A 25128-nucleotide genomic window follows, 5' to 3' on the forward strand; every position below is an offset into this window, starting at 1 on the left:
CCCAACTTTTCTAGATCCCGTTGCAGTGCTGTACAATCGTTACTGTCATTAACATCCCTGCCACCCCTTGTATCATATGTAAACTTGTGTATTAAACCTGACACACCTTCATCAATATGATTGATATATATAGAAAAGAGCAATGGGCCCAACACAGAATTCTGGGGGACTCCACTAATAACATTAGTCTACGAAGAGCAGTGTCCATTGATTACCACTCTCTGTCTTCTCCCACTCAACCATCCCTTTATCCATACCAACAAACTGCCCTTATACCATGCTGCTCCAATTTGTACAGCAGTCTCTCATATGCAACAGTATCAAAAGCATTCCTGAAATCCAAGGATATGATATCAAAATTACTTTTTGCATCCAGTTCCTATGTGACCATATTGTAGTATCCAATCAAATTGGTCAGACAAGACTTCCCCTTAACAAACTCATGCTGTGTCTGAACTATAAATGCAGTCTTGTGTAGATGATACTGCAATGCATCTTTAACCAGTGACTCCATTATTTTCCTCAGAACAGAAGTTAAGCTAACTGGTCTGTAATTACTCATGTTGCCCTCTGATCCCCCTTTGTGAATTGGGGATACATTTGCACATCTCGAATCTGTGAACACCTCTCCTGAATATAAGGATGCTCTCATAATTATGGGTAAGCATTTGCTTACTTCCTTTGCTGCCTCCCTTAATATTACTCTACAGAGCCCATCCACCCCAGGTGCCTTTTTTATGTTTAATTTCAACAATTTCTTTTTCACTTTCCTCTCAGTTACTAAAAAATCATTTAGCTTCCTGTTGGAGTTGGATAAATTTCCTGCCTCCACTTCTCTACAGAATTCCTCATGTGTGGATGTAGATGCAAAATACTCATTCAGTTTGTTAGGTTCCTGAGCGGGATCATCAACAGTCAAACCATATATAGTGTGAAAGATTAACAGCTGTAAACCCACTGTGAAATCTTATGGATGCATTTTCATCCTACAAACAGATAAAACCAATCAAGAATAAATGAATTTATAAATATAAAATGCATTTATTCATTAAGGATTCATTGGAGGTACCAAATTATATATTTGTCTAGTTATGTGAAGTCCTCTCTGCCCTTGCTCCCTTAGCTCTAATTAACCTTAAAAGAATAGAGTAAGAGTTGGATCTTTCAAGTCCTCATTAGTTCATCTGACTAGTTAGTGCAGTGAATTAACTTTCTGAAGATGGCAAAAAAGGTAGTCAAAAGTAGAAGTGAATGAGTCAGTTGTTTTTTTTTATCTTTCTTAACAAAATTACTTGTATATAAGTGGTGTTTTAAAAGTTTGGAAGTTATTTGGAATCAACTTCCCTTAGAATGGTAAGTTTCCTTTTTGAAATAGCAACCTTCACATGTAATGCCATTCTCGAACATTCTCTCCATGTCCCAAATACATGCAGTAGCCCATTTATTGACATGCTTTTCCGCTTACCAGTAATGACTTTTTTTACCTCTGTATTTCTGGCAAAATGCTCCACTATCTAAGTGCCAGTGTCTTGCTAATCACTCTTTTCAGTATAGCTCTAAAGTTTTCATACATGAGCTCTGGGCTATATCTGTATTCTGAAAATTACTTCAGACATCACATTCCTTTAATATACAAACTGTCTTCAAATTTTGCTAGTGCATGCCGCTATCTCTTATTTGTGTTTCAAACTAATTGTAGACACAGTTTATAAATAGGTGTCAGCATGAAAATAGCTTTGGAAACCAAAGAAGACTGTAGCTGAAATTGAAGGATTTCTGTGAAATTCAGATACAGAATATGATAAAACTGAATCAAGTACTACATAAATAAAATTTAAAAATGCATAAGAAAATAACAATGGGTTCTTTTCACAATTTTTTTACAGTTTTTAATGAAAATTTTGAAATATTTTTATTTTTACAATAAAAAATTTGTCTACAAAACCTGCCACTTTGAAAATTCATTATGAGGGACCCATACACGTGGTGCAAACTTATTGCTTAAAGCAGTGGTTTTCAAATGGGGTGCCACGTAATTTGGGTTTAAGTTACTTAAACTTTTTTTTTTTTTTTAAATTTATATATTTATTTCATTATAAAAAGGTGTACAGTATCTTTTTAATTTTGTGGTGATCTATAATTGTTTATGTAGTATCTCTATATAGAGAATAAAATTATTATATATATAATTTGTTTTATGAATTGTAACTTTGTTTATAGTTATTATTGTAATAACTATCATATAACATATTTTTTTAATACACACGCACACACACAGAGAGAGAGAGAGAGAGAGAGAGAGAGAGAGAGAGAGAGCCGGATCTAACATGCAGAAAATTGAGTAGGGATGCCACAACATAAAACAAATTACTTAGGGGTGCCGTTATTAAAAAAAAAAGGTTGAAAACCTTTTTTTTTACTTTCATGGACATGGACTGAAAAAAAAAAAAAAAAAAAACCTCATTACCCCATCCCACTGCCATATAACATGTCTGTTGTTCCACTTCATTCCCTTATAGTATCAGTGTAGCCAGTCTCAGAACTCTTCAAATACCCTTTGTATTTTAAGCATTTATAGTATTATGTCGAGTAGAATATTATTTGCATTTTCATATAATAATACTGTATTTAATACATATTATGTGAGGTGTGGCTATTAAATAACAAAACTGTGCACAGCAGTTGACCTTGAACCATTCCCTAGTTGACTGCCAAGTCACGTTCTAGCATTCTCATTTATTTTGCAATGAGACAGGTTTTCATAACCTTGTGTTTTTGCAGTTTGCTGGAAAAATGACAGACAAAAGAATCGAGCAATGAATAAACCTCAGATTTTTAACAAAACAAAAAAAACACCAACTAAAAGTTATGAGTTGTTACATCAAGTTTATGGGGATACTATGGCAAGAGCTTGTTTGAATGGAAGAAAAGATTTTTAGAAGGAAGAGAGAATGTGGAAGATGACGAATGACCAGGCTGTCTGGTATTATCCAAGAAAACTAATGAAAATGTGGACGGGGTAAGGACATTGATTAGAAAATATCATTGTTTAAGTATTAGAATGGTTGCATCAGAACTCAATATGGACAAAGAAACATTGAGACAAATTTTAACTGAAAATTTAGGCATGAGAAAAATGTGTGACAAGATGGTGCCAAATGTGTTTTGAATGAAGATTAAAGAATGAGAAGACTCCAAGTTTGTGATGTTTTCAAAAAGTTGAAGATCCAGACTTTGAGTATTATTACAATGTTATGATATTATTACGATTTGAGAATTACTTACGATGAAATTTGGCTGTTACAGTATGACCCGAAAACTAAAAGATAGTCCATGCAGTGGAAAACAAAACAATCCCTCAGTTCAAAAAAAAGCAAGAATGTCAAAATCAAAAATGAAAACCATGCTTCTTGTTTTATTTGATATATTAAAGGAATTATTACTATGGCTAAATACATCGCACCAAATCACACTTTCAATCAAGCATGCTATATCGAAGTTCTGACAGGGCTGTTTGAAAAACTTCGAAGGAACTGACCTGAATTGATGGTTGGATGATCCAGCACTCAACGTACTTTCTGTTTGCCAGTATCTGGCCAAAAAATAAAACCCTGTATGTGAACACATACCATATTTTCCAGACCTAGCCATTTATGACTTTTTTTTCCCTCTTCCCTAAAATGAAAAGTGTACTTAAGGGAACCCATTTGCAGTGCAATGAAGACATTCAGAAAAAAATGACTGAAGTTTTAAAAGGACTTACAGAAGATACTTCCAGAAATGTTTCTGTGCTTTGAAGAAACATGGAACAGTGTGTACAAGCCCAAGGCAATTATATTGAAGGGGATAACTTATAAGGTACGAAATATTTCATTATATTTATTTTATTTGCAACAGTCTCATTATTTAATAGCCACATGTTTTAGATGCATATCTATTCAGATTGATAGCAACCTGAGCAGGATAAAAAACAGTGTATATAAACCATTTATATCTGATAGACCAATGTGATTCATCTCCTTCATTACTGCTTACATAAGTAAAGAAGTGTTTGCTACTTTTCTTTACAGTCTTTGCCAGACACATCTCATGATCTGCCTTAGCTTACTTAACCTCCTTTGTGACTTGATTGCAGATTACTTTTTATCTATGGTAGGATTCTGTATTGCCAGAACATTTATAAGCATGCCGTGCATTTTTTTTTCTCTGCCACAATTCTCATCAGTTCATCTGACATCCATTTAGGTCTAAGCTTTGAATAGTATCCCTTAGTATAATAAGCCTAGCAGCTTCTACAATTACTTTCCTAAATGCTTCTCATTTAGAATTTGTTATTAGTAATATCATGAGTTTGTCCCACTGAATAGAAATCAAAAATCTTCTTAGACCATTGTAGTCCCGTTTATGAAGCAAAAAAACTTTTGACAGTAGTTACATCTGTTAAGTAAATCCCACATCCAGGGGCACACCGATCTGGGGTGCAAAGGGTGCATCGCACCCGAGAGCTGAATTTAGGGGCACCAACACTAAAGGCCATTAAATATATAATTCTTATATTACAAATCTCAACAAAAAATTATAAAAGATATTTTTTTAATTAATAATAAGTGACTTAAAATAATAATTGTTAATTATTATTTTAAGTAATATTAATTTTAAGTAATAGTAAATAATAGACTGCAGTAATAGTTAAGACACAGCATTGGTTTGTTAAAGGGAGGTCTTGCGTGACCAATTCAGTGAGGGGAGTGCCAGAATGCACTCCCCTCACTGAATAACTCAATATCAAAATTATTTTTTTTATTATTATTATTTGCAGAAAGTTGATCAAACGCTAACAGGGAGCTAAGTAATTTTGTAATAACTGAGAGCAAAGTGGAGGAGAAATTGTTGAAGTTAAACATAAGGAAGGCACCTAGGGTGGATGGGATCTATCCAGTTATATTAAAGGAGGCAGCAAACGAAGTAAGCAAACCCTTAGCCAAAATTATGAAAGCTTTCTTGGACTCAGGGGAGGTCCCCATTGACTGGAGGTGTGCAAATGTATCACCAGTTCACAAAGGGGGTTCAAAAGGTGACACAAGTAACTACAGACCTGTTAGTTTAACTTGTGTTCTGGGGAAAATAATGGAATCACTGGTTAAAGAAGTTGCGAGATCATCTAGACAAGACTGCAGTAATAGTTAAGACACAGCATGGGTTTGTTAAAAGGAGGTCTTGTCTGACCAATTTGATTGGATACTATGGTGTGGTCACAAAGGAACTGAATGCCAAAAATAATTTTGATATCATATACTTGGATTTCAGGAAAGCTTTTGATACTGTTGCACATGAAAGACTTCTGTACAAATTGAAGACGTATGGCATTAAGGATAAGTTGCTACAATGGATAAAGGGATGGTTGAGTGGGAGAGATGACAGAGAGAGTGGTAAACAATGGACACTGATCTTCGTGGACAAATGTTATTAGTGAAGTTCCCTAGGGTTTGGTGTTGGGCCCATTGTTCTTTTGTATATTTATCAGTGATATTCATGAAGGTATATCAGGTTTAATGTCCAAGTTTGCAGATGATACAAAGATTGGCAGGGTTGTTAACGACAGTAAAGACAGTATGCTACTCCAACTGGATAAGTTGGGAAAATGGGCTGAGAAGTGGCAGCTGAAGTTTAACATTGACAAATGCAAAGTACTATATATGGGTAGCAATAACTGAAGAGAAACGTACCAACTGTGTGGTATTACGCTCAGGGATGTAGAAAGTGAAAAAGACCTGGGGGTAATTGTGCAGTCAAATATGAAGTTCGCTGAGCAGTGCAGATGGGCTGCCAGGCATGTCATGGAGTCTTGTCAATGATATATAGGAATTTTGCTAGCAGGCACAGGGAGATGATTATCCTGTTATACAAGTCAGTGGTCAGGCCACACCTAGAGTACTGTGTACAGGTCTGAAGGCCGCATTTTAGGAAGGATGTAGAGTTGCTAGAACGAGTACGAAGAAGGGCAACAAGATTGGTTAGGGGAACAAAAGGGGTGCTCTTACCAAGAAAGGCTTCAGTTCTGCAAATTGCAGTGCCCTTAGCGTAGGCACCTGCAAGGTGATCTGATTGAGGTGTATAAGGCCTTGTGAATGGCTTGAGCAAGCTGAATGTTGATGGGATTCTTCCTCTTGCTCAGACTAAGAACCTGAGGAGGCACAGTTTCAAATTGAGGAAAGATAGTTGTAGAATAGATGTGTGGAAATTTGCCTTTAGCCAGTGGGTAGTTGATTGGTGGAACAGGCTTCCATCTTTTGTTGTGGAAGCTAATAGCCTAAATAAAATTTAAGGCCGAGCTGGACAGGCATTTGGAACGAATGGAGGGGTGAAATGGGAGGGGGTTTTTTTGGCTGGTGCGGCATAAGCTTGCTTTCTTGCATCGTATGCCACTACTAATGCTAATTATGTTATGTCACTTAAGTAATGGAGCGGAAAATTAAAATTAAATTTTTAATAATTTTGTATAGAAATTAAATAATTTTTGATGATTTATAATTAATTGCTTTTTTTTTTTTTTTTTTTGTTAAATATTATTTATTTAAATAATTTGTTGAATCATTCTCTTTAAACGGCTGACTTTTTAAATGCGTCTGTAATTTTTATTTTTGTTATTCTTTTTTGGTCTCATATTTGTGATAAATGTGGAAAGAAAAACCATCTGCTTTATGTTATGTGTATCTGTAACGTTCATTAAAATATAATTATAAAACTTTAAATAGAGTTTATTGTTTTTAATATTCCCTTTATATTTTCAATGCAGAGCTCTATATCTGTTAGAATCAAATTTTTTATAGATTAATTTTAAAAGTGGTAAAGAATATCTACTAGTTGTATTTTTATTGCTCCATAAAAAAAATTTTAACCTATACAGGCAGCAAATAAATCAATTTGACTCTGATAGCTGAAAAGGCGTCCAATGTTTTTTTGCCAGTCATCGTATGATGGTTAAGACAACCGGACGATGCACTAGGTATCGGACCAGCATCTTTATCGGACTAATGTAAAGATATAGGTCCATAAGACATATACTGTATTATATTGGTGTAAATACACCATAGTTTACCCATAATTTTAACTACATGTATTAGTGTAAAGGCGTCATTTGATTTTATCTCATATAGTGGCTACCTTCACAATGAGATACCAGGTGTTGCACTACTTTGAATAAACAACGCTTCTCTAATAGAGGAGACACCCACCGATGAGTGAGCCAACAAGCTCTGAAACGCATCTGGATGGTGGTGCCCACTTAGAATAAATAACAGTAGTCTCCTCTTTTAGCGAAGCGTTGTTTATTCAAAGTAGTGCAATACCTGATATCTCATTGCGAAGGTAGCCACAATATGAGATAAAATCAAATGATGCCTTTACACTTAAGTTTAAACTTTACCATAAGTTTAACTACATGTAGTTAAACTTATGGGTAAACTATGGTGTATTTACACCAATATTATATAGTTAATTTCAACCCATAACATATTATGCCTTGTGCATTTAGTCTTCAAAATAAGACATGTACATACGAATTGACTCATCTTCATTAATTTTTCGGTGACTGGCGAGAAAAAGTTGATGTAAAAGGCCCTTTAGGCCTTTTACATCAACTTATTTCTCGTATCCAGGCAGTAAACACCCTTGGTACGCCCCTGCCCACATAAATACATTGGGATGACTGCCACCTACTAGTTCTTTTATTTGCCGATTTGTAATGTATGAAGAGCTGATAATCACATAAGTGTATTGATTTCTCTCATTACCTTTATAACATATTGTTATAGAAACACAATCATTAATTAAATCCACAAAAGTTCTGCTACTGTGTGGGTGACCAACCCACAAGTTCTGGTCAATATCCAGAACTTGTGGGTTGGTAACCCATTATAAGTTATTCTGATTTTCTAGAACACGCTGTCTGTATTCTCTCTCTGTATTCTCTATACTCATTAAAATCATTTGGCCTATAACAGACTGTTTTTTCCAATACATATATCACTTCAAACTGACTCATCATTGCACTCTTTGCTGAAGTGGATTGGGTTTTCTGCCTAATACAAAAAAAAAAAAAATAAATAAATAAAAAATAAACAAGTCCCCCCCCATACCCATTATACACTCCACATTTCAAATTCTTCATTGTTTATGTCTGAGTGACACCATGTCTCTGATATCCCTGCAATGTCTGCATTTGATGACTGAATTAGTATTTCATATTCATAAGATTTGATTTCTGTACCTCTAGTGTTAGTGTACAAGTATGTATACATTTACCTGTTCTTGCCCTTAGTAACTTTAATATGACCTGTATATTTGCTTGTTTCATGAGGACTCTCAGCAGTTCAAGAGTCTCATCAGTTCTGACATCTGACATCTATTTGGGGGATAGCAGTTTTCCGATCCACCTAACAGTGCTCCAATCTCATCAACAAATTTTCTTGCATTCCTTCTATTTAAGTATATCCTATCCCTGTGAAAACAGTCTGTTCTGTTAAAAAGCACAGACCATGCTGAGAAAAATTCTCACGAGACTTTCACAATCTCTCCAGGGCTGATTGGCAATTTATTGACAATGCTGCCATCATGTATTCCCTCATTTTGTTTGCCTAGGAAGAACTGCAGATGCTTTGAAATTTAATCTTAACTCATGATTTTATCTCAACATTGCCCCACACTTGTTTAAATCGTCAGACTCCTGCTCTTAATATAATTAGTACTAACATGTATAACACTATCAACTTTTGTGTTCTTAAAAGATGATAGCTGCTCTACATTGTCAATTTTTTCCCCCTTGCAGATATAATTTAATACTTATAATCCCAAGTAAATTATGAAATTCCTTTTACTGTTTTAGTTTTAAATTTAAAAAAAATTCTGTAGTTAGCATTTGATTTCATTTGTATGGCACCTTTCAGGAATACACCTTAACAAACTGTATTATGCTTTAATTTCTGCTTGTTTGTCCAGTATGTTAAATATAGATTATATTTTAATTAACTGTCTTGGTAAAACAATATCATAAGTTAATATGTTTATGCATCTGTTTATTTATTATCATACTTTTCTTCCAGCATCATCACTTCACAGAAGATATTCAAACCAGGCAGTACAGGTGTCTTGAAGTGTTATTAGGTGCTGGATATGGGCCACCAGCAGATATCTGGAGTACTGCATGCATGGTGAGAAATACTTGAAGTTGATTTTAAGTAACCATTAGACAATCCTTCCTCTAATGATTGCCTCGTGTGTGCTAAATGTGAGGAGTGTAATGATCTAAAACTAAAACTTGGAGTATTGCTAGATGTAATTGATACAGAAGAAGGTGGATGTTCTGGAGGAGTATCTCTCAAACTCTTTTAGCTGACAGCATCCTAAAATTGCGCTATATTTAACAAATAGATATTTATTTAAAGTATACCCAGTATAAAATAAAATAAAATAAAATATTTCAGAAGCTTTCGGAACTCGTGTCCCTTCGTCAACTGACAAATTTGAATACATTACAAGCAGAGTGTGGCACGTTACTCATTCGTCATTGTTGTAGCACGGACGTGTGCTGCCTTGCGCCAGTGATCATCCATCAATAAAACGGTTGTCTCCAGGATTGGATGTATACGCATGCCTTTCTGGCGATTTAATGCCTTAGGGTTGTTCATTATGTTTGGTGACTCTAGCCATAGGCGGTGGCGAAAGTGTCGCGCGTGGTCCACTATCTCAAAGTCGCGCTTGGGGTCAAGATCGTGGTTGGTAGCCCAAAAATGTTCTGCAAGCGCGGACTGGTCAGTTTCGGCAAGCCGGATTGCTCTGTCGTGTTCCGTGAGGCGATCCTGGAGACGTCTCGATGTCTCACCTACGTAGCAACTGTTACAGGCCCTACAGGTGATACGGTACACTACATTGCTGCGTAAGACAGGTGTGACAGGGGTCTTCACACTGGAGACAAGTGAACGTAGGTTCCTACCTGGTAATTGTACACATTTGATGTTGTAACTTCTCAGGATCTTCGAGATACGTCCTGACACTCCTGGATAGTACGGAATGTAGGCGGATGATATGCCGACTTGCTTCGGAGGTCTTGGGTTGGAAGTAAGTTCTTGTGCCTGTAACAAGCATCTGTTTAGTACATGGGATGGATAACCGCATCTGGTTAGGTCCATCCCATGTACTAAACAGATGCTTGTTACAGGCACAAGAACTTACTTCCAACCCAAGACCTCCGAAGCAAGTCGGCATATCATCCGCCTACATTCCGTACTATCCAGGAGTGTCAGGACGTATCTCGAAGATCCTGAGAAGTTACAACATCAAATGTGTACAATTACCAGGTAGGAACCTAAGTTCACTTGTCTCCAGTGTGAAGACCCCTGTCACACCTGTCTTACGCAGCAATGTAGTGTACCGTATCACCTGTAGGGCCTGTAACAGTTGCTACGTAGGTGAGACATCGAGACGTCTCCAGGATCGCCTCACGGAACACGACAGAGCAATCCGGCTTGCCGAAACTGACCAGTCCGCGCTTGCAGAACATTTTTGGGCTACCAACCACGATCTTGACCCCAAGCGCGACTTTGAGATAGTGGACCACGCGCAACACTTTCGCCACCGCCTATGGCTAGAGTCACTAAACATAATGAACAACCCTAAGGCATTAAATCGCCAGAAAGGCATGCGTATACATCCAATCCTGGAGACAACCGTTTTATTGATGGATGATCACTGGCGCAAGGCAGCACACGTCCGTGCTACAACAATGACGAATGAGTAACGTGCCACGCTCTGCTTGTAATGTATTCAAATTTGTCAGTTGACGAAGGGACACGAGTTCCGAAAGCTTCTGAAATATTTTATTTTATTTTATTTTATACTGGGTATACTTTAAATAAATATCTATTTGTTAAACTATGGACCCCAGTACTCCAGGCCCATTTGTCACTATTGCGCTATATGATTTGCGACACCTTTAAAGAGGACCATGACTTGGGCTTGGTGATGGAGGCCCCTAAATTTCCAAACGCACCTAAAACCATTTTAAAGTCTTCTCTTCATAGAGAAAAATGGCAAAGAGATATGTTTATACTGAATTTTTTTTTTTTTTTTTTTTCCTCTTTCTTTTAATTGGCTTTGAAAATACTTCACTTTTTTGCCACTTACTGTACGTGATCATTGAATATAGGTAGATAACCTTTTAAGCTGAACAACCTGAATGACTAAATTTTTAGGATAGCTTTATTATTTTAGTGTGTGTGTGCCTGGTTTTTAATGTTCCACTTGTGAACTACTTAGTGAAACTCACACTTTATTACTTAAAGATATTTTCAGTTTTTCAAACCGTTTTTTTTTTTTTTTACTTTAAAACTTGGTTACATCATGTTGTGTTTCAAAAATCATCTCAATTCATGAAATTTCTTTGGTAATTTTGCAATGAAGACTGATTTATTTTCATATCTTAAGTGTATGTATTAATGAAATGTGAATTTTGCTTTAAGAAAAATGAAAAGTATGTGCAATATTTTTATTTCACTGTTGTTTAGGATTTCGTACAAATTTCATATTATTTATTATTTAATGTAACATAATTGATAAACTTTATTTCAAAATTTTTTTTATTTCTTTTTACATTATTTCAAAGATATAATAAAAATCAACTAGATAAGTTAATATGGAACAAGTCCATACACAAAGTTGATATGTGGATGTATTTCATTTTGCTTTCCCTGGCACTAACATAGAATTCCAGCCCATCAAGAAAAAAAAAACATGAAAGATGTTGTACAAATTGAATTATTCTGGAGGTTCCGAAAGCGGGGGGAAGGTGCACACTTGGTTTTTGAAGGTCACTTTTTCATGAAGCAGTGTTTTTTTAACAAAATATGGATAAACCAACCAACTGATCAGATACAAAACGTATATTTATTTCTATTATTCATATTTGTTTCTTTGAGATTAAATGTATTGAAGTATATCACACCTTTTCAAGAAAAATGACATAGGTTAAAATTTTCAGTTTAATGGTTTTAAGGCAACAGAAAGTTGTGTTCTTTTACCTAGAAAAGTGTCAAAAGTCGAACTGCAGTAGTTTCCAGTAGAGACTGTAAGTGCCGTTTTTCTTGTGGACAAACTTTGAATGGCAATGAAGGTTTTAAAAAGTGTCAAGTACAGCAATAGTTTCACTTTTAAGTTGGGCTGATATCATTGTATAGAGAATTGCTATGAGTTCTCGAGAAAAATTACATATTTTGTGTTGTGACAGTTTAGTTAATAAAGTCGTGTTAGTTTGGTGCTGTAAATTCTTTTGAAAAGTGGTGTTTTTGTTGATAAACTATCTATTTGTTGTACTTGACATTTTTTCAAACCTTCATTTTGAGTGGTTGCCTTATTCATTATTAACAAAGCTACAGCTTTCAGAATTGTGTCATTATGTGAAGCAATATTTTTTGGAATTGTCAGTTTTCCTAATAAAACTAATTAAATTTCTCTTCTCTCTTTTTTTAGTTGTGAAAAAAATTTTTATAATGGGTTCTGGACCAAGTTAATATTAAAACTAGCCAAACAATATGCCCAATGACAAAATGAGTGTGGGTTAGATCTAAATGTTAGGGTCATTGCAAATGATGGGCAAACATGTAAATAGCAGAAGGTGATACACGGCTGCGATTGACAGGACACCATCAAATGATTTATCCTCAACAACAGTAGTAACCAGCAACGTACCATGCAACTCAAGTGAAGAAACTTCTAATGCTAATTTATTAAATAAGAATAATTTTTCTGAAAGTGCTAGTGCTCTGCAGCAAACCATTAGTGACACCTACCTGAAAAGTGCACAAGAGGCTTGAATACCTTGTATGCAATGTCCTCTAATTCTTGGGATGCTGACCACTTTTGCACATTTTGTGCTCTGTTGTGCACTTTTGTGATCTCAAGTAGTGAAGATTGTGACAACAGTAATGCAGACCCTAACTACTCAGTCTAGAGGAATGAAATCATAGAGACTGATTTGGATGGGGCAAATAGTACTTACAAAAATGAAGGTGAAATGGGTGCTGTGGGAAAAGATAAAATGCAGTAGCAGAATACCAGAGTGATAATGCCCATCACATACATGATGTTAATTTGGAAGATGGCTGTGAAGAATTAAGTGAAAACCAAGAGACTGAAGGTATGAACAAGGGGAATAAAGGGAGTATAAAATGATCTTCAGCACCAAATAAATGGTTAAAGAGTGAAGCAGAATTACTCCACAATACCGGTTTGTTTGTTTGTTTGTTATTAGGAGCATTAGCAACTAAGGCCATATTGCTCCGGGGATATGCGGTGGTCATTCCCTGACCTTTCCGCATCCTCCGTATTTGGTGGGCACAGGCTCGAACCCCGGTCTAATCAAGAAGCGTGTGTGCTATACACTGCTGCTCCTGCCCATCTGGCTACGGAGGCACCTCACAATACAGGACAAGCATACAAGCCTTCGTTAAAATCAAAAGTGTTTAAAAAAAAAAAAGAACTTATTGCTTGCTCGGAATGACATGCAAGCTAAACTGCTCTACAGAAATTAGTCCTGAGGTACAGCAATATATTTTTACCAAATACTGGGGTCTAGGAGATGTTGTCTGATAATGTGACTTCCTTGCTTCCAGCATGGCAGCATCCAATCTTGTTACCATTATAAAACTGATGCAGCAAGAGGCACCTAAATGCTGCCTTTTATTTTGATGTTAATGGAAAGTGTATCCAAGTATGAAATGATACTTTAAAAGAGCTCTTGACATAAATGATAAGCTAATAAGAATGGTAATTAAGAAAATAAAAGCCCAGGGTGGATTTGTTGCAAAAAATCATAATAAAAACAATAAGAACTATAAAAATCATAACACCATTGAACAAATCATTAAAGAATACATTCAAAGACATATTGAGTCTGTACCAAAAATAGAAAGCCATTACTTGAGGGCCAAAACAGCATGTCAATATATTGATGAAGGAAAATCAGTACCTGACATGCATCGTGACTGTGTACATGATGGTATAAATCCCCCAGATGGTAATGTGCATGCACATGGAAATTATGTGTTGTACCACAGGGTATTCAGGCATCCCTTGTTTTGCGCTTGTCTGATTTGTGCCGATTCGCAATAGCGCCGATCACTAACCACAACACCGTTTTTATTTTATTTTTTATTTTTTATTTTTTTTTTGCAATTTTTTTTATAAATTGAAAGTTTTAAATCGTCAGACAAAATTTGTCGGCATCATATTGTGCTATGTATCGTGCACTGTTCGCATGATTTAGGACAATCAGCAATTAGCGCATCCATATCAGAGGCGAGAAAGATTCCCGCCCTCAAAGTAACCACTCGTGGATGTGGGCAGTAAAGATCCATGTAGTGAAGCATTCAGTTGGTTGTTGTTTGCACTATTTACACATTTAAATTTATTTGGAAGTTTATTTTAGTTGGAAATTTATTTCGCCAACATTTTTTTTATTAATTGTGCTATTAATAAATTAAATAATAATAATATTTGTGTATAATAATATAAAGTGATAGCCGTGTGCAGTTTTTTCAAATTGTGTTATAAAGTTTTTAATTTAATAGAATAAAGACACGCATGTCTGGTAAAAGTAGTTAATTGAATCCTATTGCAATATTTGGAAGATAGAATCTGATGTAAATAGCCGATGGAGGGCTATGAATATGCCTCCATCGGCTATTACTACAGCTATGAAGAATGCTCATAAAATAAAACAATCGATGCAAAGTGGTAGGTAAAATTTTTGGTGCCCGGAACCTAACCCTGTGATTTCCGATTGACTCCATTATATAAAGGGTTCCATTTGTGCATGTCCCCCCAGGAACCTAACCCTGATGTAAATCGAGGGCTACCTGTATTTTATTCTTCACTCCAAAAAAAGACCATTTAAAACATCTGAAGGTTCAGATAAAAAAGAGCTGATAGTGTTATGAGACTCATATTCTTGAAAAAGACCTATCCCGTGTTAAAAAGGCTAAAGACAAGGAGATGGTTAGTGACACATTAATTGTGGCATATTATGACCTACATGCCATGTTTCTCTGCCCAAAGGGTGATGCATCCCTTTTTTTTATTACAAATTGAAACTTAACACCTACAGCTTCACAATATCTGAGCTGAACAATGAAGCACTCTTGTGCTATGCTTGGTATGAAGGAGAGGGAAACAGGGGTTTGTCTGAAATTGGAGCTTGCGTTTTGAAATTTATAGAAGACAAAACAGCAACACAAAACAGAGACAGAGTTTATTTTTTATTTGGATAATTGCTGTGTTCAACAGAAAAACAAGTTTTATATCAATGTACATGTATACTGTGAGCAAGTATCAAGGAAAAGCTATCGCGCATTAGATTCTCATTAAAGGCTACAGCTGAAATGATGTTCATTCCATGATAGAGAAAAACATTGAGGTCATTGAAATCAGGACCCATTTTTCATCCTGATCAGTACGTTTCACTGATTCATACTACAAAAAAGAAAGGGAACAAAGTATTTGAACTGAGCCACACTGACTTTTTTTTTTTTATATATGAACCCCAAACACGAGAGATATTAGAACCTATAGTACTTAGTATCGTGTTTCGGTTGGAGGTTGAGAAGACGAAAGAAGATATTTGTTGACATTGGACTTGAACTTCTGTAGATTGTAATTTTCAGGAAATACGTATGAAGGAAGGTTGTTCCAGAAAACGGCAGTTGAATGAATAAATGAGGAAGATGAAAAGTTGGTTCTGTGGGTTTGAAGTTGGACAGTAAATGGATTTTGGCGGGTGGTGGCATGTGTTCGGACTGTTTTGAAAGAGAGAGCGGGAATTATAGAAGTCAATTCAGAAGAACAGTGCCCATGGAAGTATCTGTAGAAGAGGCATGCAGCAGAAACAGTACGTCTATGAGAAAACGAGTGGAGAGACTCTGTTAGAGATGAATCGTTAATTAACCTAACTGCCCTTTTCTGAGAGAGGTTTTGGGGATACCACCCCAGATGTGGGAACAATATTCCATGGCAGGGCGGATTTGCGATTTATACAGAGTGAGCAGCTGTTTGGAAGAAAAGTAACGCCGAGAGCGAAAGAGAAAACGAAGTTTTTTAGATGCAGAGGAAGCAATATTTGTAATGCGCTTGTGCCAAGAGTCACAAGCACATTACAAATATTAGAAGTCAGGATAATCCCCAAAAGAGATATATCATTTTGCCTAGAAATCGGAGTGTCCCTAAAGATAAGCATAGGAGCAGAAGAATCCTTTTTGTGAGATATCCCTAAAGATAAGCATAGGAGCAGAAGAATCCTTTTTGTGAGATATAAGACAAGACTGAGTTTTAGAAGGTTTGAAATCAACTAAGTTGTCTTTGTCCCACTGGAGAATTACCTGAAGATCGGCATTTAAGGAATTGGTTGCAGATTTTCGAGAAGTGTAATGCAATGCGCTATCATCGGCAAAACTATGGATAGGATTGCCAGTCAATGGAAGAAGGTCATTAATATACAAGAGGAAAAGAGTGGGGAAAGAACTGAACCTTGGGGGACACTGGCATTAGTGGAGAAGAAAGAAGACAGAGAGCCATCTACCCATCACCCTCAGTGAGCGATCAGAGAGAAAACTGGATAACCAATTACAAAAAACAGTTGACAAACCATAAGATGGAAGCTTGTTTAGAAGACCTTTATGCCAAACATGATCAAAAACCTTTGAGATGTCAAGAGCAACTACTTGTGTTTCACCAAACGTTTCCATTGAATTAGTCCATAAATGGGTAACATAAGCCAGAATATCACCAGTGGATCGACACTGACAGAATCCATACTGGCGATCGTTGATCAGACAGAAGGTTTCTAGGTAGTTTAAGAGTTGGCGGTTAATTGATTTCTCCATTACTTTAGAAAGAGTAGAAGTAATTGAATGGGAGGGATTTGTCACCCTTTTTAGGAACTGGCTGGATATGAGCAAATTTCCAAGCAGAAGGAAAAACACCTTTGGAATAAGAAAGTGAAAAAAAGGCGGCAAAGAATAGGAGTAAGTTCAGGAGCACAGGTTTTGAGAACAAGTGGAGAAATACCATAAGGACCTGGAGCTTTCTTAGCATCAAGATTCATCAAAATCCTTCTGATATCCTTTTGACAGAAGACCACTGGAGGCATTGAATGGAGCATGTTGAGAATGGTGGGAGGTGTTTTACCAAGATCATTAATACATGAGCTCAAAGAAAAATGGGATGCTAGCAGGTCAGCTTTATCCTTGGCTGAAGTGACAACAGAACCATCTGGTTTGGACAGAGGTGGGAGCAGAGATGGGCAAAAGTTGCGGCCAATAGCTTTGGCAAGAGACCAGAATGCTCGGCTACCATTAGGGCAAGAAGCAAGTTTTCTACTCTTAGCCTGTTCAAACTCTAGTTTGGACTGATTAATAACTGCTTTAAAATTGTTGCGAGCTTTGTTGTAGGCAGAAAATGAAACTGAAGAATTAGAAACAAGCCAATTACGATATGCAACATTCTTCTCTCGAACAGCCTTAGCACATTTATTGGAAAACCAAGGTTTAAATAAAGGACGAGATTTTAAAGTGGAGTGTGGGATAAAGGATTCCATTCCTGCAAGAATAATTTCACTGACACGATCTGAGCAAACGTTGACATCAGAAGTTTTGAAAGAGTAATCCGACCAAAGAAAAGAAGTCTCGCAGGTCATCCCATTTTTCATTCTTGTAATGCCAAACAATACGAGGTTCGGAATAGCCATGAGATAAAGGTTCCATTGGAGAAGAGACAATCACCAAGTTGTGATCTGAAGTGCCTAAAGGACCTCTCACTTCTACCGTGCACTTAGAAGGGTTGTTTGTGAGAAAAAGATCAAGCGCATTGGCTGTATGATTAGGATTGTCTGGTATTCTTGTAGGTAAATGAACAATCTGTGTTAGGTCATTAGTAATTGCAAAAGCCTCAGCATCTCGACCTGCTGGGTCGGTGTGACTAGAAAACGGAAGCCAGCTGGAGTTGTGAACATTAAAATCACCAAGGAAAATTACCTCACTGTTAGGAAAGTTGGACTGGAGAAAGTCAAGTTGCAAAGAGCTCCAAGTGATTAGTGGAGTTGGGAGAACGGTAGAGAGAACAGATTTGGCAAGAGACCAGAATGCTTGGCTACCATTAGGGCAAGAAGCAAGTTTTCTACTCTTAGCCTGTTCAAACTCTAGTTTGGACTGATTAATAACTGCTTCACAATTGTTGCGAGCTTTGGTGTAGGCAGAAAATGAAACTGAAGAATTAGAAACAAGCCAATTACGATATGCAACATTCTTCTCTTGAACAGCCTTAGCACATTTATTGGAAAACCAAGGTTTAAATAAAGGACGAGATTTTAAAGTGGAGTGTGGGATAAAGGATTCCATTCCTGCAAGAATAATTTCACTGACATGATCTGACAAACATTGACATCAGAAGTTTTGAAACAGTAATCCAACCAAGGAAAAGAAGAAAAGAAGTCTCGCAGGTAATCCCATTTTGCATTCTTGTAATGCCAAACAACACAAGGTTGGGAATAGCCATGAGATAAAGATTCCATTGGAGAAGAGACAATCACCAAGTTGTGATCTGAAGTGCCTAAAGGACCTCTCACTTCTACCGTGCACTTAGAAGGGTTGTTTGTGAGAAAAAGATCAAGCGTATTGGCTGTATGATTAGGATTGTCCGGTATTCTTGTAGGTAAATGAATAATCTGTGCTAGGTCATTAGTAATTGCAAAAGCCTCAGCATCTCGACGTGCTGGGTCGGTGTGACTAGAAAACGGAAGCCAGCTGGATTTGTGAACATTAAAATCAACAAGGAAAATTACGTCACTGTTAGGAAAGTTGGACTGGAGAAAGTCAAGTTGCAAAGAGAGGAAGTGGAAGAGCTCCAAGTGATTAGTAGGTAGAGACAACAGATGAATTTGACACAATGAGGTAGAGAAATTAAGCCAGAGAAGATCAAAGAGAGGAGATTCCAAATTGCCAAGTGTCTGACAGGCAATATCAGAATGGACATATGCACAAGTACCACCTTTGAGGCAAAAGGAATCATACAGCGAATAATTTGGGCATCTGAGATGAGCAGTAGTTGAATCAACCAATAACTGAGATTCTGTCAGAAAAAGTACATGGGGTTTGGCAGACTGCAAGTGGAAATGGACATCGTTGAGATTAGAATTGAGACCACTTATATTTGTGAAATGAATTAGGAAATCCTTGGGAGGTTTAGATCTTTCTGCAGATAAGCTTGCTCTATTAGTTTGACAATTCATGGTGTATTCAATAGTAAGAAAAAGTGGGTGGGAAATGCTGTATGAAGTAATGAAATTTTTGAATATGGCGTACACGTGTTAAGAATACACCCAGATCCTTGACATAACATAGCCTCGACAATGCTCCCCGCATACACACTACTTGGACTCCCTCCTATTTGGCAGAGTAGAGGTAGCAAGATTATACACTAGCTGATCCGGAAGCCTCCTAGAGAGTTACCAATAGGTTCGGTCTGGTGTAGTAACTAGCAGCCGGCCTGCATACACCGTTTTAGAGTTGTACCCTTGAAATGTAAGGAATATTGGATCTCGCCACGGCGTTCATCATAACCTCAGAAGTCATCAATCATACTGCATAATGGAAGAGAAAGGGAAGGGTTGACCGGAACTTAGCTGTAGAGACTAAACATGGGTTGCACCACTTCAGGCGCCTCCGTAGCCAGGTGGGAAGGAGCAGCAGTTCGTAGCACACGCTTCTTGATTAGACCGGGGTTCGAGCCCGTCACCACCAAATACGAAGGACGCGGAAAGGTCAGGGAATGACCACCGCATATCCCGGAGCAATATGGCCTTAGTTGCTAATGCTCCTAAAAACCAAATAACAACAACAGCACCACTTCAAGCCTCCAATAAGCAAAGTGGGGGTATTTCACCGGTTGATGAGAGTCATCTACCACCTAGTACTGCCTGGTAACATAGAGGGGCGGCGTTTCTCCATGTGGTGTGGGCACCACACCTCGACCCCTGCTTACATTGGTTCACACCTGGGTGGTCACCCACTATGTACTTGTGCATGGAAGTTATACCCAGGACATAAAACATTTAAGCATCTTTATTGGAAAAAAATTTAAGAGGAACTATGACATTGAGGATGTACAAATGGGAGATATAAAAATAATTACAGTGGCAAAAGAAGATCCATTTACACTGAAGTATAAAGCAGTATACCAAGATAGTCAGCCGTTCAAATTGATTGCTGTGTGCAGTTCTCAAGGAAGAAGGAATTCAGTGTTTCATTTAAGCAGGTGCTCAAACATACTCTGACTCTTGTACAGGCAACAGCTTCTAGTAGCAGAAAGAAAGGTTGATTTTCCAGATTTGCTACAAGAAAAACATCCCAAGCTGTTATGCATCATTTTACGAGTCTATGTAAGGCTGAATTAAAACCTTTTTTTTTTTTTTTTCTTTTTTTAATTGTTAAGATAGTTCATTCTAAAACCATTAACTTTTTACATATAAAAAATAAGAGGCTTTACCTCAATACACTTTTGTAGAATGCTTCAGCACGCCAAACTCCTGAATTCAATCGAACATAGAATTATTTAATGACCTCTCTCCTTCAAAGATGCATGAATGGTTTGACACATCTGTGATCGATAGCTAAGGAACCCCAACCTGACTGCAACCACATAACCCTGGACGACAGAAGGTATTATGTCTAATAAAATCAATAAAAGGGTTGCGGAGAGTAATAGTTAAAAAATAAATTAGTTAAAATAAGTTTGAAACAAATTTGAATAACTTCCTTCCTAATGCGGACAGGGTCCCTGTCACAGGATAGGAGTAACTCTAGTTAAATGAGTGAAACTTTAATATAGAGATTATTTGATGTCTTGGTGCAAGCGCAAAAATGCCCACAAATCAGAGATGAGATATGGGCGACGTACATCAATAGAATTTACATGCATTTTGATTTCCAAGATTTCGGCAATTAATAATTTAGTGAGTATACTAAGTATTTTGGCCTCATTAAATAAAAAAGTGTGGTTTTCGCTGATGGCGTGTAAAGCAAATTCCGAGGTACCTGCCCTATAAGCACAAACTGAGGCCAAGTGTTGTTTCACTCACACAACCATTGTACATCGATCCTTGATAAGGTGAGTCACATTCACTACATGAGATATTATATACTAGATCATTTATCTGCTTTGAAAATGATGACATAATTGAACGATTATTTAGCTCGGCAAATAATTTACATACTGGTCTAAAGACAATTTTAAATTCTGTATCCCTGAAAGGTCTGTTAAGTTGTTTATTCCATTATTCAATGTAGGGGATGGAAATAAAATATTTTTTGGTGTTATTTGGGGTAAAAATAGAGTCAAATGCTATTGACTATTTTTACCCCAAATTAGATATTATGGGAGATACCTAGACGATGTTCTCTGTATCACTGATGATAGTACTATTTATGATATTTTACATTCATTCAATAATATCCACCTCAGACTGGGTTTCATGTTAGAAGCAGAGAACTTTGAAACCAAATCACTTAATTTCCTAAACTTTAATATATGATTATATGAACAGTATCCAATTCAATATTTATCGGAAAGCAACAACGCGAGCATGTTTCTTCACTACAACAGCTATCATCCATTTACGTACAAACAAACCAATTTCTGAATACATATAAATACTGCATGCTGGAATCATCAATCACCAAAATCCAGACACTTACTGACAGATTTTTAAATAGAGGTTATCCTCTTTCCACCATTAATCAGATTAAAACACAGGCTAAAAATAAATTATCGGAGAAAACATTAGTCAATAGCAATAACACTAAAAAATATTTTATTTCCATCCCCTACATCGAACAGTGGCATAAACAACTAAACAGGCTTTTCAGGGATACAGAATTTAAAATTGTCTCTAGACCCATACGTAAATTACAATTACATGCCAAACTAAATAATACTTCAATCATGTCATCATTTTCAAAGCAAATAAATGATCCAGTATACAGCTCATGTAGTGAATGTGACTCAACCTATCAAGGATTGACACAATGTACAATGGATGTGCAAGTGAAACAACATTTAGCCTTGGGTTGTACTTCTAGGGTAGGTGCCTCAGAATTAGCTTTCCACGCTATCAGCGAAAACCACACTTTTTTTTATTTAATGAGTCCAAAATACTTAGTATACAGCATATAGACACTAAATTAATAATCGCCGAAACCTTGGAAAGCAAAATGCATAAATTCTGTTAATGTACATCGCCCACATCTCATCTCTGATTTGTGGGCATTTTTCACGCATGCACCAAGACACCAAATAATCTCTATATTAAAGTCTCATTCATTTAACTTGTGTTGCTCTCCTAGTCTGTGATCAAGACATCCCATCAAAAAAGCCCCAGTCTGCTTTAGGAAGAAAGTTATTCAAATTTGTTTTTAAATTATTTTAACTAATTTAATTTTTAACTGTTACTCTTCATAACCCTTTTATTGAGTTTATTAGACATAATGCTTTCTGTCATCTAGGGTTATGTGGTAGTGGTTGCAGTCAGGTTGGGGGATCCTTAGTTATCAATCTGGACATTTCGAGCCATTCGTGAGCCTTTGAAGGAGAGAGGTCATTAAATGATTTTATGTTCAATAGAATTCAGGAGTTCGGTGTGCTGAAGCATTCTGCAAAAGAGCATTGAGGTAAAGTTTCTTATTTTTTATATATATAAGCGCACAATTGTAGAATTCATTGAGCATCGTAGCTCTGTTGATATTTACATTAACTTTTTACTTAACAAAATAAAAATACGTTAATATTTTTCATTTTAATATTACAATTAACTTTTTGTACTTTTTTATTTAATTAGAATAGATTTTTTGTAATAAATACTTTTTCAAACATAATTGTATCTCATTAATTAAACTCGCCCCATAACCCAGTAGAGAAAACTAATAATTTATTATTCAAGAAAAGTGACAACTGAAAATAGTTATTAATTATTTTATTACCCAATAATAAAATCGCATGAACTTAAAGAAAGCCAAGGTTTACATCCCAATTTTGGCAGTAATCCTGTGCAAAATTGTAAATTGTAAAAATTTTCTTTTGTTGCTATTATAAGGAATTAAAGTTTAAAAAATAATATTTTGGTGTTACATTGATTTGTGTCATTTTTCAAGAGAAGGTATGATATATTAATTTATAAAAGTATGCATGCTCATAGCAAAATTTTAGATCAAATCTGTTTATTTGCTCTTGTTCTGGAACTTGTTGGGTGCATGAAATTTTAAGGGGGCTCAAGGTATAAAAGTTTGTGAACCTCTGAGTTGGTGTTTTTTTTTATTATATTTCCAAAGTAAGTGTCAGTGAAGTAATACCATATACATCTAACGTATAACATGGAATTTATGAACAATTACATATTTCATTGGTGCCTCCGTGGGCAGGAGCAGCAGTGCGTAGCACATGTTTCTTGGTTAGACCGGGGTTCGAGCCCGTGACCACCAAATACGGAGGATGCAGAAAGGTCAGGGAATGACCACCGCATATCCCCGGAGCAATATGGCCTTAGTTGCTAATGCTCCTAAAAACCAAATAACAACAACAACATATTTCATTGGACCAAGTCATTTATAAACATACTTATATTTCATCTTCCTTTCTTTCTTTATTGAAATTAATCAAAGGAATCAAGTGAAATTTCTGAGTATTTCGGTTTTAATGTATAGTCATTGCAAATTGCTTTTGTGGATTTATTGAACAACTGTTTTTTACTCCATGTTACAGAGACAGTGAGGGAAAGAGGAGAAACTCCTGATCTGATTATCAGCAGTGATATTTCATGCATTCAAAATCTACACTAGGTGGCAGCAACTACAGTGTATTGATGTGAGATTTACTTAAAGATGTAAATACTGTCAAGGGCAGAGGGAAGGGCTTTTGTCAAGGTGACTTCAGTAGTCTCAGACAGTTTATAAAATCTATTCAGTAGGATAAACGTACGTTACTACCAGTGAATTCTAAATGGGAATCATTTAGAGTAGTAATTGTAGACGCTACTAAGCTTTTCATACAAACTAAGGAACAAGGCTTAGACCTAAGTGAATGGTCCATGAACTGATGAGACTCATAGCAGAGAGGGAAAATATGTAGTGTGCATATAGCCTATCAGGTAATACAGAAGCCTATAATAGATATAAACTAATCTGCAGTCCAAGTCACAAAAGAGATTAGGCAAGCTAATGCAGATTACGAGAAGTCTCTAACAACACCAAAGACTTCTTTACTTATGTATATGCTAGAAGAAAGAGTATGAACCAATTGATAAGCTAGATAAGCTTTGATGACAAACTGAATTTTGCATCTGTATTCAAACTTGAAGAACTTGTTAGGGATGCAGATGCCAGAAGTGTATTAAATTCTAACAGGGAGCTGAATAAATTTGTGATAATTGAGAAGAAGGTGAAGGAGAAATTGTTGAAGCTAAATCTAAAACAGACACCTCAGATGGATGGAATGATTTTCGAATTCGAGGTTGCAAACTTTGCAGTTGAAGAATTTTGAGCTCTTGGAAATGGATAAGTTTTTTGGAAATTTTTGCCTTTTTCTGACTTAATTTAAATATTAAATTATGTTTAATAAATAGTTTAATAGTCCTAGTCACATTCATTAGTTTATTTTTTAATTTATTTTAAATTTTGAATTTAAAATTTTAAATAACGTTATGACTTAATATTCTTAGAGCTTTTGCTATCAGTGATTTGGCACAAATATCATACCATGCAATTAATAGTGTAGTGCATAGGAGTAGAATTGTGGAGTTTTAATTGCCACAAACAAATAGCTTGAAGGTTCTAATCATATAGACTAGTATATATATATATATATATATATATATATATATATATATATTTGCTTTAGCTAAGAAATTTTGTTTCTAGTAAGGCTATAACTAATTTAAAACCCTACGAACAGTAATGGATACAATGTAAACTTGACTGCATAATATATATATTATCATATTTTGGTATTTATTAGTTTAGTGTAGTGTTCTGAAATTAA

The 25128-nt window shown here is 36.1% G+C and overlaps 1 protein-coding gene across 1 annotated transcript in view; it reads left to right on the top strand.

Annotated features, from left to right (window-relative positions):
* The window catches only part of LOC150086288 (SRSF protein kinase 3-like), a 406569-nt gene that overhangs the window by 228414 nt on the left and 153027 nt on the right, over window positions 1–25128 (top strand). Inside the window, exon 13 of the mRNA XM_090374450.1 lies at window positions 9102–9209. Within this exon, the coding sequence (XP_090230576.1) occupies window positions 9102–9209 (108 nt within the window). The remainder of the gene's footprint in view (window positions 1–9101; window positions 9210–25128) is intronic.

The sequence above is a fragment of the Mastigoproctus giganteus genome, chromosome 5, assembly GCF_048544385.1.
Source record: "Mastigoproctus giganteus isolate SK-2022 chromosome 5, ASM4854438v1, whole genome shotgun sequence".
NCBI lineage: Eukaryota > Metazoa > Arthropoda > Arachnida > Uropygi > Thelyphonidae > Mastigoproctus > Mastigoproctus giganteus.